The sequence below is a fragment of the Condylostylus longicornis genome, unplaced genomic scaffold (assembly GCF_029603195.1).
Source record: "Condylostylus longicornis isolate FDR11 unplaced genomic scaffold, ASM2960319v2 ptg000055l, whole genome shotgun sequence".
Classification (NCBI taxonomy): domain Eukaryota; kingdom Metazoa; phylum Arthropoda; class Insecta; order Diptera; family Dolichopodidae; genus Condylostylus; species Condylostylus longicornis.
In genome coordinates this window covers 11,749,032-11,765,302 of record NW_026578024.1, presented here as the reverse complement: position 1 = coordinate 11,765,302, position 16,271 = coordinate 11,749,032, and the positions used below count along the sequence as shown (strand labels likewise).

Below are 16,271 nucleotides of genomic sequence, written 5' to 3'. Positions count from 1 at the left end.
TTTCTTATTTAATAATTTTTAATTTCTATCACATATATAGGTAAAACAGTTTTATTTTTCAAAATCAAATAAAACATTAAATTAAAACGATTAAATATTTAAAAATCAAAAAAACAAACTTTCAGTATTGATAAACGAGCAGCCTGGCGTGCAGCCAGATTGAAATCGTTGGAAGATGATTCTGCTGAATCACAAAAAATGATTAAAAGTATGAATAAATTTGCTGATGATTTAGTGGAAGAAACTAAAAAAGAGGTAAGAAAAAAAAATGCATGCATGTACTTAACTGCTTTTCAAAAATAATATTAAATTTTAATAAAATTTGTTAAAGGCATTGAATTCATTGAAATTAAACCTTTTTCTCTGATTAATTAATTTTACATTTAAAAAAAAAAAAATTCTTAATTTTTCCCGGCCAAAAAAAGAAACGACTAACTTTATAATTGTTTTGTGCCAGGAAGATTAAAAGAAAACCAGGCATTTAAAACGCTTATTATTTTTTAATCATTAATCCATAAAGGTATTATTAAAATGCTATTCAGGAATGAGTTTAATACTAATGATTATACTAAAACACAAAATAATTATAATAATGAAAATATTATTTGCGTATATACTAAATTTGTAATAAAAACAAAAAAATACTTCAAATATAAACTATCCGTACTTAATTCTAATTAAATTTCAGTTGATTTTCTAATTATTGTCACTAATTTAAACTAACGATAATTATATTATTAATGATTTTTAATTACATGATTATGACCATGATTATTATTTTTATGCGAATATTTTTTATTGTATGAAATTCAGTGTTAACACTATTAAAAATTAATTTTTCTTTTAATGTTATTCAACAAAATTCAACAAAATTTTGTTAATTTATTGAAATGGAGGGTAATTTTAATAATTAGTTTTTTTGTAGTTGTCATACAATATTTAGAGTTTTTAATTAATAAATTGAATTACTTAATATTTTGGACAAATTAATTTTTAAGAGTAAATATTTTTATTAAAATTACCTAATATAATTGAAAGCATTAGAAGAGGGTAGATTTACAAAAATCAGAGAAAAATTAAAATTTATTGTTTAACTCAAAGTTTTAAAAGGTCCAGAGATAAAAAAATCTTCTCTTCACTTTTGCTCTTTTTACTGTTCCCGTAATATATTATGAAAATAGAAATCACAGAAATTTTTAGCTCTTAAAAGAGAACAAAAATAATGATACTGTTTTTTTTTACGTATTTAAATTATTGAAATTATTTCTCTTTATATTTAGTAAATTTAAGGGATTTGAAGTTCCGAAGAAAATTTTCTTTTAACACTGAAATTTTGAAGTGATTTCTTCTTTAGTTGTAAGAATTCAAATTTAGTACTAAGATCTAACATTTTTAAATTATAATCTCAATTGTATTTTCCTTATTATTTCAATGTACAGGGTGTCTCGTGACAAAGTGCACTGCTATATGCTATTGCATAGGCCTTTATGAGTAGATTATTGAAATGAAAGCAGACTTACAGGGCTGTATCAATAAAGGCGCCATATGATATGATCCGGACTATTACTTTAGAAAATGTAAGGGAATCTAGTTTGTTAAATTGAACATTTGCATAACAGAACGGAGACACCAATTTGAACGGTTGTTGTGCATTTTTCTAAGTAATTGAAGAAAAAAATTTTGGTAAAAAATAGGATTTACAGTATTCTATTTATCTCAATAACTCCTAAACCAGATCAGGTAGCGTTATGATTCATATACCAAATACTTAAGCTGATTTGATAAGGTTGCCGGATGTGCTAAAAATGGGGAAAGCTTCAGTAAGAAGTAAAAAAAATCTGTAAAAATGGACTGTAAGCCCCTGTAACTCCGAACCTGTTGAACTGTGAAAATTGTCCCAAAACAAAAGTTTTGTGTACTCATGAGGGCCTATACAATGGCATATAGCAGCGCATTTTGTTAAGAGAATCACCTTGTATATTCTAAAGTAAATAATTTTAAATATTTGATTTATGAGAAATGGCAGCTTGAAATAAGTGATTTTTATACTTCTAAATTTGAAAATTTAAAATTAGCAGAATATCACTTAAGAATAAATAGCATTTTCGGAAAATCCTGTGCTCGAAATATTTAATCCTGCAAAATTATTCTCTTTAAAAATTTTCTCATAATTTAGTATACAAAACATGTAGCTGTTAAATAAATTCCATTTTGAATACCACGAGTTTCCAAAAAAAAAAATACAATGTTTCATTGCGATCTTATAATATAAAACTTTTAAAGTTTAATAATGAAAACATAAAAACCTTGGATTAGGTCTTCAAAGTCAAAATCTTTAAATCTTTTTTTCAAATTAATCTTCAATTATATAAGCTACTATAATTGTAAATTATATTTGATTTGTGATATTATAAATATTCAAATCATGTATGTATAAACATGTATTATAAAAATAAGAAAATTTTAGTAAACTCTGTTAATTAAAGTATTAATTTTTATTAAGACTTTTTTGATATCCATGCATTTATTTTTTATATATTTGACATAAGGATAACAAAAACTTTTCAAATTAATGTTTTTACTTTCTCCTTAGTTCATATTATTATTTACGTACATTATTTATTCTACATGTGTGAGAGAAAGAAAAACTAACGTATACAGGGTGGATCAGTAAACAGTGACATAACATATACAATCGTTTTGGGGCATCAAAAATGAGTAAATATTTTGTTAAGAACCATGTACCTCAAATTTCAACGTTTTTCAAGGTACAGAGATTTTAAAAAATTTTGACGAAATTTTTACTTGTCCAATTTGTTTTCGAGTTATAAAACTCCCATTCCGAAAGGGATAAAAGCTGTAAATAAGCAGTTTCTGAAAGGAGTAGCAAAGGGCTTGAGCCCTTAATGATGGTATATGAAGTTATGTCACTGCTTACTCAATCACTCTGTATATATCTATTATTTGTTATATATATAACAACAACAATTTAAACCAAAGTTTTCTCTTTTCATTAACAATATAAGAGTATCTATAATTATTTTCCTTCCGTGATAGTAAAATAACAAATTATTTTCTAATATCGTACGTTCAAAGTTAGAATGAATATTAGTTTTAGTTTTAGCAACATTTTTTTTATTTGTTTATTTTTATAGTATTCTATATCTCCTATACATAAACATTATTGGTTAATTTAGGAGTAAAATAACGGAAGTATTTACCTGTAGTTTTGTATGTATAAATTATGTGTTATCGATATTATTACTGAATTTTTCTTTTGATTTAATAGTAACAGGTTTTGAATAATCATGGCAACATGGTATGGAAATGAAAAATTAAAAATTTGTGTACAAGGATCCGACGGATTTTTTAATTTTGTTATAGAAAATTTTTTTTCAGAAAATTTAAGAAATAATTTCAATTTAAACAGAAAAACGAACAGAATTTTGTTTTATACTCGTAGTTTCAAAATATAAAGGAGATTTTTTATTGTAGTTCATGGTTCGTTCAAGAAAATTATAATTTTCTTAACTATTGAAATACCGAATCGTTTATGATTCAGAATTACTTTATTACTTTTATAGGAATTGTGTTAGTCATTTAAAAATAAAAAATAACAAGCTGGAAAGGAGGCAGGCTTCCTTCATTGGCATAACTTGATTGCCGCGTTAAAAAATTTTGAATTTTAAATTTGTCGGGACTTAAAATTACTATAGATGAATTGTAATTGAAAATGGTTTTTCTCTAAATTGTATAATTGCCGTTCAAAGAAATATAAGCCTACTTTTTCGTATAGATTTCTGTCCATTAATAGAAAGTATATTACTAGTAATCCTGTTTCTTTAAAAATATTATAATTCATTTCTAATTCAGAAATGAATTAGAAATGAATTACCCAATTAGAACTCACCCAAATATTTGCATTCGATGGACAATCACGTCATGGTTTTCCTAGGTGAAATGTAAAAATCGGCGAAGTTATTAATTATAAAAAATTATTTTATATTATAGTAAAAATTTTGTTCTACTAATTTTTATATTGATAATCGGTGTTTTTTTGGAGAACAAGAGGAATAACAAATATGAGCAAGTTGAGCTTCTAAATAAAATTAATGGTAGACAATGCTGACGAAAGTTTTTCGGAGTATTTCATTCAGTTTTAATTTATTTTGTAACATCACGTCACCTGTTAATGATACCAACCTAAAAATATCATTTTTCGCGTCTACAGGTACGGCTACCAGAAAGTCATATTTGAGGTGACGTGACGTTATAGTTTTTTTTATCATGTTAGTGACGCTACTAACAGAATATGGGTTATAGTTAGCGTCATTACTAAAGTATTGCTTTGAATGCTTACTGAAAAGTTAGAAAAGTTTAGTAGAACAAAATATTTATATACAGATTAGAATATACAATACGTTAATAAATTTTAATTAAAATCAAAATTCAACTATAAATTCATAAATAATATTTTAAATAATTATTAAAAAAAAATTTAATTACTTATTGATCTTTAACAACATATTATTATGCTTCAATTCTTTCTCAAAAATTCATATTATAAATTCATTAATCTCTGCTCGATATTATCCATTTTTGGTTTTTAATATTAATTTAATATTATAAAATATAATTATATGTCATGGACCAATATTATGGTTACTATATCCTTTATTTCGACACATTTTTTTTCCCATTTTATTATTGACGCAATTCATTTTAAAAATTTAATTTTAATTCCTTACAATTACATAATTTGTTATATTTGTTTTTTTTTTTTTTTTAATTATTGTCTACAATAATTATGGTAAATTATTTTTTTTTTGTTCCTCGTAAATCTCTATGTAATTAAAGTGGATTTAGTAAAAGTGCTCTTTATTTCCCTTTTCTTTCTCTCTTACGTACATACAAACGTATAGCCTTTAAATTATTTAATTATTATTTGAAATGAATTTACCTATACAATGTTTATATTTTACTCAAAATATAGGTAAATATTATATTATATATATATATATGTATGTATGTATAGGAAAATAATGATAAAAAATGAAAAGCTATTAAAAAATTAATATTTTTTCATATTATTTGTGTAATCCTATTAAATGAAGGAAGAAAAAAAAAATTTTTTAGTATTAAGTGCAAAAACAACCAATAACAGTACTTTTATCTTGTAATTATATTTTCTATACATACATACTCAAATATTAAATAATTTGATTGTAAATGTAGAAAATTAAAATTTGTTTTTTTTTTTTTTTTTTTAAAGTGCTTAACTGTTGAAAATCACGCAATATTAAGTTCAGTGTTCTTAAATGATTGCTTTTTTGTTTGTCGGTTTTTTGTTGTAAATTTTCGAAATCAAAATAAAATTCAAATGAATAAAACTTTTCATTTTTGATATTTAATTTTTCAATATTAAAATTTTTTATTTTGTAAAAAAATTTTCAATTTTATTAATTGGACATGTTTTTTACGTAAATACTTTTATAATATTTGTAGGTATTGTTGAAATTTCCAAATTAAATTTATAGAGGTCCCCCATTTAATATGAAATAAACTCAAAATTTCGATTATATAAAAAAAATTTCGTTTATAATTTTAGAAATATAAAATTTTTTAATTTAAATTACAAATAATATGACTGGAGATTTTTGTAGGTACTCATTACAGACTTGTAATGAAAATTTAAGTTATTTCAATTCCATAAATGCTATAGCAATAATTTTACACATCAATGACTTTGATTAATTAAGCTGCAAGTAAACACCATTTTACAATAATTATAGACTTCTTTATAATTAGTGTTTAATTCTTAATTTGCATCAAAAGTTTTTCTGAAGTAGTTTTTATACGTTAGTATTTGTTTGTTTGCATAATATGACCACCAAGAGACTGTCTACTACGAAATTACTGTCTTCACTTGTTAAAAATTACTGTTTTCAATAAACTGCCTCCTACAATCCGTTTACGATTAATAAAATTGCTTACCTGTAGAAAAGATTTTTGAAAAATGACCACTCTTACTGTAAATTTCACTTCTAGTACTGAAATTCGAAGAAATTACAAATTTCATATTGTGAATTCCAAAGTAGTAGAATTGTATTCCGAAATTCGTAATAGAGTAATCACACTCGTAATGAAAATTAATGTCAAAATTCTACTAGAAAACGAGTATTATCAAGAGGATTGCCTTTAATTTTTTTAAATATCCATTATGAAATTTGAAAAATTTAAATATTGACACTTGACAGCTATCATAAATTATCAATTCTGACACTCTGAAAAATAATGTTGCCATTGCATCTCTACGAGTTACCAGTAACATTCACAATTCTACCAGTAACATTCACAATAAGGGTGTAAATTTATATTGCAGTAAAATCTCAAATACATTCTCTCTGGCAATCATCCTCTCTTGCACAAAATGTGTCTAAAATTTCAAATTTATATATAAAAAGAGACTATCAATATTAGTTTTTTTATTAAAATTGTGTTAAAGAAATAACCTTTGGCGACATTTAAACAATGTTTAAAAAAATTAAAAAAAATGCAATTATTTTTTAATTTTTATTTTTTTTGTTTTCAGTCTTCTTATAATAAAAAGTGTTATTAAGAATAACATTTTCATATAAACACCTACACTTCTTTAGCTTGCAGAAATTATATAATTTTTTTTTTGCTCATTATTTTCCATAAAGACGTCAAATGCCTGTAGTTGACAGGATGAATGCATTTTATTTTTAATTTTCTTTCTATAATTTTAATTTTCTGTTTTTAAAAAAAAATTTTTAATAATGCAAAATTATTGTATATATAGAATCGCAGGCATATAGTGTTGTATTGCAAAGCTTAAAGTAAAGTGAAAATGAAATAAAGGTTTGGGATCAATAATGCAATTACGGTTAATAATAGAAGAATAAATTAAATGAGAAAAGTTTTACCCCCAGTTTTATTTTTCTTCTTTTTTTTATTGTTATTTGGGTTTTAGTTTATCGAAAAACTAAAATGAATTCTTTTGATTTTAATTAATTTTTATATACGGTTTGTTTTTTTGAGTTTTCCGGCTTTTATAGAAATTAATTTACTAGATTATAAGGAATGTAAGGAAAATGGCAAAAAAACGGGGGAAAAAATGTTGCATTTGGAAATGAAATTGAATAATTTATATCCTTTTTTTTTTATGAAAAATTTTGCAAATTGTAAAATAAAATTTATGTTATCAAATATCCTGGGAAAATTTCCTTTCTATATAAAACTGTTACAATTTTACAAACTAATTTTTCATGTTTATACGATTGAAAATTTTTGTATAACAATTTGTTCATTGAAATAGAAGTAAGAATGGTAAAATATTGATTCGAATTTCGTACTTTATTTTCGTACAATTACCAAATATTTTGAGGAGTGAGCAGATGAGCAAGGCATGGTAAAAAGTATATGAGCAAAAAGATTTAATTTATTTATTTTTAATTCTAAATTCGTTAATTTGAAATTATTAAATTATTTTGTTACATACAAATATTAATGGAATTGCAAATTATTTATGAATATTGGCAGGACTGAGTCTTATATAGCTAGAATTTTTTTAGATGGTGTTTATAATGTATTTTATAATATAGCCTTAAAATTTCTATAGTAAAGCTAGAAATGGGAAATTGAATATCAATGATTTTAATTGAAAAATATTGTGATTTAGAATATTATAAAATATTTGTTTCCTAAAATAACAAAGTTTAGCTTTATTTTGATTTTAAGATTTAGATTTTCATAGCAAATGTACGATCGAATGGGACTTGTCCTGCTTTAACATCAAAATTTTTTAGTGTGAAACTTAAAATAGTAGAATTTTATACCTTACTATGTTGGAAACTTCTTTTTATACTCGTACACGTATGTTCGAAAGGTATACTAAATTTGCCTTACCGTTTGTAACGGTAAAGAAATAATGGTCTGAGATATAGACTCAAGTATATGTTTTTGATCAGCGTCGAATTCTGAGTTGATTTAGCTTTGTTTGAACTTCTAAATTTATATGGCTATATCTCAGAAACTATAAAAGCTGTGATATTAAAACTTCACACAAACGAATATATTAGTAGGGCCAATGTGTCTGATAAAGATCGATGAAATTACTTGGCTCCTTCGGGTATCTGCCATACAACTTCAATAGTAGCTTGGCACACACAGTATTTTGAAAAAAACAGTACAGAAATTTTACATAAATTAATACGTCAACTTAAAGTCATAGTCTGTCCCATAGTCAGTAATAGCATATTTATTCGCACATAGGACAATAAATTCGAACGGGTATCACAGAGTTTACAAGGTCAACTCTATTTTTTCTCGTTGTAATTAAATTTCTAGTTTTTATTGAATATACACCACATGAATACAATGGGTAACTACTGATTTTTTCAAACATTTTCAGTGTTATGAAATATAGATTAATTATAAATTTAAAGTACAATTAATGTATTAGAAATTTTACATAAATTAGTAACCTAATTTCGTAAATTAAATAATTAACGAAATTACTAACTCAACATAAAATACGTTATTAAACAGGAAAATTATTATTATTAATTTTTGTTGGCATTTCTCAAAATTGTGTACCAGCGTTTCTACTGTATATACAAATATATATACACTATATAGATTAGGTGCTTCTACAAATTAACATCAAGAACTTAACATTTTTAACTGGTCAGAGACGTTTATTATCTCCGGCGTGTTCCCCAACTCCTGGCAACGTTTTATGGCATAATAGTAATTTTTTTGTAACAATCTAAGCTGTCTTCATATTTAACCTGTGTATTTCTATAATAGTAATGCGCTTGTTATCACGATTTATTTCTAGGCTAACAAAAAATAACGACAAAATTAACATGTACTATTTGGGGTAAAATTGCACGACGAATGCAAATAATGAAACCAAATTGAAAAAAAAACCATAATTATAACGAGAAAAATTAGTATTTCCAAATGTACGGGAACATTTCAGACACCCTGTACATTTAAGTGAAGTCAAAATATAATTTTGTTTTGCTTATAAAATCATTTGATTTTAGAACAAATGAAATATTATGATGGAAAAAAGTTATGACTGAAAAAACTTTTCGAAAAAAAAGAAATTACAAATGTAAATAATGTCTACATTGTTAAAATTTATAATTTGTTACACAGTTATATTTGTATTTCGTGACTATTTAAAAAATATTTCTTATTAAATGTAAAATTTTCAATTTTAGTATGAAAAATTTCAATTAAAATTTTAATGTAACAAAATAATCAATAGTAAAAAAAAAATTTATCCAATTACCTATAAAATTTTTTGGATTTAAATTCGAGTTCGAAATTGATCGATTTTCTAAATCAACGACAACTAAATTCTATTCTTTATTATTTCTATACTATTTATTTAAAAAAAACAAAATCGCGTGAAATTACAAGCATTCTTACACAACATTTTGATAAATTTTGCCAATTATATTAAAAAAGAATCATGTAAAACGCGCAGAATATAAAATGGAGTAAATATTTTTTTAAATAATAAATATTTGTTTTTAATTATTTTTTAGTTATAATAATTTATAACTTGGTATTATAAAAATAATAAGTAAAATTGTAATAATTTTCCAGTAGTATAGAAATTTGGGAACAATTTATTTTTAATGTGATTTATAATTATTATAGGATTTATTGAAAAATTTCAAATTTCTCAATCTAAACCCATTACTTATTCAAAAATGCATTCTTAAAGTTTTAATATAAATGTAATTGTGTTATCATACAATACACACCATGTAGGTCACATATTTAAATTACGAAGAGAGAAAATTACTGAAAACTGAGTCACTGCAAGTGTAACATTTGCTTGAAGCGACACAATATTCGATGTGCGACATGCATCTGTATATGATATGCGACACCGGTAGTCGTAAAGTTTCGGAAAATTCAATTTTTAATTAAATTATAATATTTTATTTTTAAAATAAAATTATGAAATAAAAATTACAGTCCAAATAATTAAATTGCAATAATTGAATAGACCACAAAGGTATATACAAATCATTATTTTATTAAACAAATTATTAAGATAACAGATTTAATATCGCTATCACATCAATGTGAAATGGTTTACGACAACGACATTTAATGGAATTACAACAACGTCTCGCATTAATCTCGTTTTCGCAATGTCGTAGCAATGTAAACAATTATTGCTTTCGAATTAATCATGAAGTCTCATAACATTCATATGCAATTTTTGTTGGGGGATTAATATTGTTTGACGTAAAAGTCTCAAAGAGCAATAGTTTAAACCATTCAATTTATATTGCTCAGCAATTGAAATTGAACTGTGCTTCCAGTTGAATTCATTAGAAATACATTTAAATATACAATGTCCAAGAGGTCTTACATTTTTATTTAACTTTAATATTATTTCTATGATAAAAATTTAATTTTAGTGAATAACTTGAAAATCTATTGTGCAACGCGCGTCAAGGTTTTTAAACAAAAGAAAAAATTATAATTCAAATTTTTAGTTATTAAAAAAAATAAAAAATTGTTTGCTTTATAGTTACAGGGAAAAAAAAGCTATAGAAAAAAGTGTTTTGTTTGAAATAAAATAAAAAAATTTTTTTTATATCCTTTTTATGTAAACGCATTATATTGTATGTATATAAATCTCACATTTTTTTTCATTTAATTTTCATTGTATTTTCTATATATACATATATAGAGGATTGTATTTCCAAAAATAGCAATCAAATCTAGTCCTGGTCCAGTTGTTATACGTGAACGTGAAAAAATTCTTGATGAAAGGATAATACGGCGAACTGAAGAGGTACCATGCCCAATAACAGGGCAACCTCAATTAAGAACAGTAGAATATATTGAAAAAATTATTGAAACAGAGGTTAGAAAAAAAAAATAGCAAAAAAATTAAAGTTTTTATTTTACGTTTTTTTGGTGCTTTTTTTTCTTATTATATATACACATATTTATAGTATGTTCGTAAGTAAGGAACATTTTGTTTTTCTCGGCTGTTAGATTATTTTGTTTCTATGTCTGTTAATTGGGTAGAGTAAAATTTTCAGTGTTTGTGTTGTTGTTTTTCTTCAAACAAAATATTTTTTAAATGTTTTTTTTAATTTAGCACGAGTAGCTTTTAAGTATTTTTTTTTCACAAAAAATAATCACAGTCTTTTTCACATACGTCTTGTATTTTAGTAGATTTTTTTGTTAATGTTCCAGCAACGGAGGAAAATTGTTCTGCTTTAAAATTATTTTGGAATATAAGAATTTTTTTTTGTTATAATTATTTACACTTGTGCAGGTGCAATTTTTAATATATGTATAGGTATAGAATGCTTTTGAAATCAAAAATTTGTCTTTTTATAATATTTAGGGCGAATTATACAATCAAAGTGCTTTGTTAATTAAATGCTTTGATATGGGTGCTTGGTATATAAAATTTGAAAATTTTGTAATTTATTCACGGACGTTTTAGCTTTCTTTCAAAATAATTCTAAAAGCACAGAATTTTTGATATTTTAAAAAAAATATAAAATTAATGAGCACGAAATTTTCGGGCTGTTTTTGAATTTCGCACAGATTATTTATAACTGAGGTTTATATTAATATTGTCTTTATATAATTTCAATTTTCAAAGTAATCATTCAAATTCGACATGTCATTTTGTGAGACTCAATATTTTTAAAACTCGAATTTGATCTACTTGAACTGTAATCTAAGAGAGTTTTAAAATTAAAATTATAATTCATCTTTAATATTGCAAATGACTCATCCTCACTGTAATAGAAACCATCATATATAGAAATTATGCAGACAAGTTAAAAGTGAAAAATAAATATAATTTAAAAAAATAAAGCGCGAAATATCTAATGAAAAATTATCTGATAAAATTCAGATTTTCACAAAAAATGAAAAATATTTTAAACTATTTAAAGATCTGAACATCAGCTATTTATCAGAATTTCGCTAATGTCATATAATGTCAATGCATTGAGCGTTTCACTGCGTTCCGTTCGTACATATATGCATTTAATATTTACTATTTACGTTGTCATTTCACCATTGCACATATACATATAACAAATTTTTAATATCGAAAACACAAATAATTTTCGATTATCACTTATTCGCACCAATGTAACCACATATACTTAAGTTTATACGTAATATATTTACATAAAAGCATTTGTGACAGTGATTGTCATATGAAACTTTTTTTACTTAATTGTATACAAACAAATTGAAATATAGGAAAAAACATGAATTCTTGTTTTTCAACTCAATATTTTAAAAATAATTGCAAAAGAAAAAAAAAGACCGGGGAAAAAAATAATAAAAACAAAAATATGTCAGAAAATATTTAGTTGATTGAAACAATGGCGTGATATTGAAATGCCAAAAGTGTTGTCATCAGTGTTGTCATTGTTATTTTGTTATTTTACTCTTTTATTTATATTGGCGACTATTATATATAAAGAATTCCTTATTAAAATTGGGGTTGCCAAATTGGGAAAACTATATCTATTCAATTTTAATTGTCTTAATTTGGATTATATAGAAGAAACGTAGATTATGTTCGGACGTCATTAAATCAAAAATTAAAGAAATCGAAATTTTGTCTTTAAAGTTAAAAATTTTCAAATATTTAATGTTATGGGACAAGGCGAGACAATAATGTTTACATAATTAATAATTAATAAATTAAATTTTCTCTTAATAGTAGATGGCGCGGTTTTATTTCATTAATATCGTAAAAGGGACGTGTCTTATTTTTCATTCTCATTTTTTTTTCCTATAACATTAAAATATTTTTATTATGGCAACTCTAATTCTTTTTTTTTATGTAATATTATTTCTGTTTGTTGCAATTTTCTAATAATATGAAAATTTATATTGTTATACAGGCATAAGGAAAGATTTTATATTATTTATATTATGTGTATACTGGAACTTACATTCTATTGCGGGATGCTATAGTTGACTATAAATTATTTTAAATAAGAATTTTGTGTTCAAAAATGAAATTTTTACACGGATTTAGTTGTAATTTTTTGCATTGTTATTGAAAAATTGTGAAAAAAACATTAAGATCAGGGCTATATACTTTGTTTTAAATATTTGTAAGAATAAAGTATAATGATTTACGAAATTTCTTTCACAAAATTTTTAACTTTAATTTAGAAAATATAAAATTTATGAGATTTCTGAAACAAATGAAATTTATTTATTATAAAATTTTCAACTAATATGGCGAAAAGTCAAAGAGCAGCGTGTGGTATATTTTAACAATATAAATGAAATATTCTACAATAATTTTTCCAACTAAATATTTTTAATTAAACTTAGAAACAATGAATTTTAAAACCGCTTTCATATTATCCACCTACGAATACAATAAATTTACCCGTGTTCGAAATTTTATGGAAAAATTTTAAATTTCTCAATAATTACAAATGAAAATTTTTCTCGTGAATTTTAATGTGTAATGTTCTTTACGAATTTTCACAAAAAGTAATTACAATTTTTTTTTTTTGAATTCATATTTCTAATAAATCATAACAATATTCTTGTTTCTAACAAAAGATGGCATTAAGAAAAAATTCTCCTGTACTCATGTTAATTTCTCCCTGAAATCTATTTAAAATTTTACAAAGAAACCTGTAATTTCTTTAAAAATTTTCAATATTTTAAATATAATAAAATTAAAATTTTATAAAAATCAACATGAAATTTACCAATCTTGTCAAAAGATCAAATTATCACACGACAACACTGTTTTTAATATTGACTATTTTGTAATACATTTACATGGTGGGAAAAATGTAATGATCCTAAGTGCTTTTATTTTCTTATAATATTGTGTAGAAGGATTAGATGAAGCAAATAAATAAATTCCATATGAAATAATAGCGATTTGGAAAAAAGAGAAGAAAAATTATTTTGTTTTTGATATTTGATTCCTTGTCAAATATTCACAGTAGTAGACATAAATATAGCTATAGTACAGAATAAAATATCAAAAATTGGAAAAACAAATATTGATCCCATATATAAAAAATTCAACAAAAAAAAAAGAGTAAAAATATAAGGAAAAGGAAAATTTTTTTTCATGAAAAGTTTTCTTAACAATTTTTTTTTTTTTATTTACTGTTTTCATTTACTTCTCATGTTTTTCAATTGAAAAAGCAAAAATTTATTCAAATTTGATGAAAATTTTTTCTTTTGTTTTTGTATTTTCTCTCACTTTACTTATTACCATTCTCTTACATATCTGTCATACAATGTAAAATTTTCCGAATAAAAAATCTTCAAAAAAAAAAAATAATATTATTAAATAATCATCTTTCTTTCTCTCTCTTTCTCTGTCTCTGTTTTATGGTATGGATATCAAGAATAAGCCAAATGAAATCCAAATGAAGCATGATACACAATCATATACTATATTTAAATTACTAAGTAGTATCAAATAATATACAGGTGGATATACAGGTGTTAAAGAATATCTAAACCAAAAGCCAAATCATAATGCCGTTCATCAAAAAAAAAAAAAAAACCAGAAAATAGAAAGCAAAAAATGAAATCAAAAATTATTCCATATTTTTTTCTCTCCGATTTCTCTTATTATTTTGCTTGTTTTTCTATATCCTTTTCAAAAGATATGCGAATAAGAAGTAAAAGCCATCGTCTTTGTGACAAGAAATCTCTTGTCAAGGTAATAAGTAATAAAAAAAAAATTTCAAAAGAAAATTTTCAAGAAGCTTTAATATTATGGTTTTTGCTTTTTGTTTTGTTATTCTTCTTCTTTTTCCTTATTATTTCCTTCATTTCAATTTTGAACCTGAAACAGAATTCTTAAAAATATTAAGAGAATAATATTAAGTATACCTATATGTACATATGTTTGAAGTTTTGTTGAGTATTTCCTAGTATAATACTTATATATACATTTTTTTATATAGCAAAGTAAAATGTACAGACAGATTATATTTAATACAAAAAAAAAGAAAGGAAGAAAATGAGACAGCATAGCCTTAAGGCCTTTTTTCGGTATATTATTCGTGTTACTACTGTTCTTTATTGCGTATATGTATATATATATATTTTGTTATAAGAACTCCTTTTTTATTATACATATATTACTTATATAAATTCTTTAATTTAAAATAAATCCTGTACGTATTTTTTGACTCCTTTATTTTTGATTAATATTAATAACATTTTGTATTTTATTTTATTTTAATAAAATATTTGTGTTATACGAGTATGCTTATGATTTGAGGACACAGTGTTATACTTATTTCAAATATAAAAGCTGTATATTGTAGGAATCTATGATATGTTAAAATCTTTATTAAGATTTTTCATTATATTTTAAAAACAGAGTCTTAAATCCTTACAATTACTTATACGCGATTGAAATAAACTGAAACCACAAAATTGTTTTATAAGACTTATACATGCAACATGTTTGATTAAACTAAGTGTTACCTATTTAGTAATTTTCAAAATAAAATTTATTTCGAAATTTGGAGTTCCCGGCAGAAAATATTTTTGTATACGATATCTCATTACCTCAGATCACACTCAGTGTCATAGAGAATATGAATGGATGTAAGATCTTGAATTAAAAAACAAAAAGGTTTATTGACTAGATTCTTTAAAATTTCTGTCGTGTTTCACTTTTATAATTATTAAAATATTTTTTAATTTGTATGTATTATATATAATAGTGTTACTTAGCTGCAATTTATATGCATGATGTACGGCCTAAACGTGTACGAAAAGTTCTAATCACATAAAATTTTTATTGCATGTTGTTGGTGGTTTAAATCCTTTTCAAATAGATTCTAAAATATTTTATTCCTATTAGTTCTTTATGAAAAGTAAAGTAGTTCTGTTGAATAGTAAGAATTTTTTGTTTTTGTAAATATTTTTAACTTGGCTTTTGCTTCTCTTTTATCACATTTTAAAATAACACAAATAATTTCAACATTTTCTCTTTTTTTTTTGTGGTGAAAACTTGTGCATGAAAATATTTTTTTTATCACATTTTGCATGTGTAATTATTACCGATATTATTATTGTATTCCCTAAAATTTAATTTAATTATTAATGATAAAAAAATATTTTTAATTTTTAAACAAAAACAAAACAAAAAATTGATGGTCCGCTGGATTTAATTCAACATTCATGAATCATTTGCATTTCATCAAAATCTATGCTAA

General features: G+C 23.7%; 1 protein-coding gene across 14 annotated transcripts in view; it reads left to right on the top strand.

Annotated features, from left to right (window-relative positions):
* Nucleotides 1–16,271, top strand: part of LOC129612078 (protein lap4-like) — a 324,013-nt gene that overhangs the window by 300,323 nt on the left and 7,419 nt on the right. For 12 of the 14 annotated variants that reach the window (XM_055525560.1, XM_055525556.1, XM_055525558.1 and 9 more), the window contains 2 exons: nt 126–255; nt 10,751–10,927. In XM_055525560.1, coding sequence (XP_055381535.1) covers nt 126–255; nt 10,751–10,927 — 307 coding nt within the window. The remainder of the gene's footprint in view (nt 1–125; nt 256–10,750; nt 10,928–16,271) is intronic. The other 2 variants (XM_055525569.1, XM_055525559.1) reach the window with 1 other exon arrangement.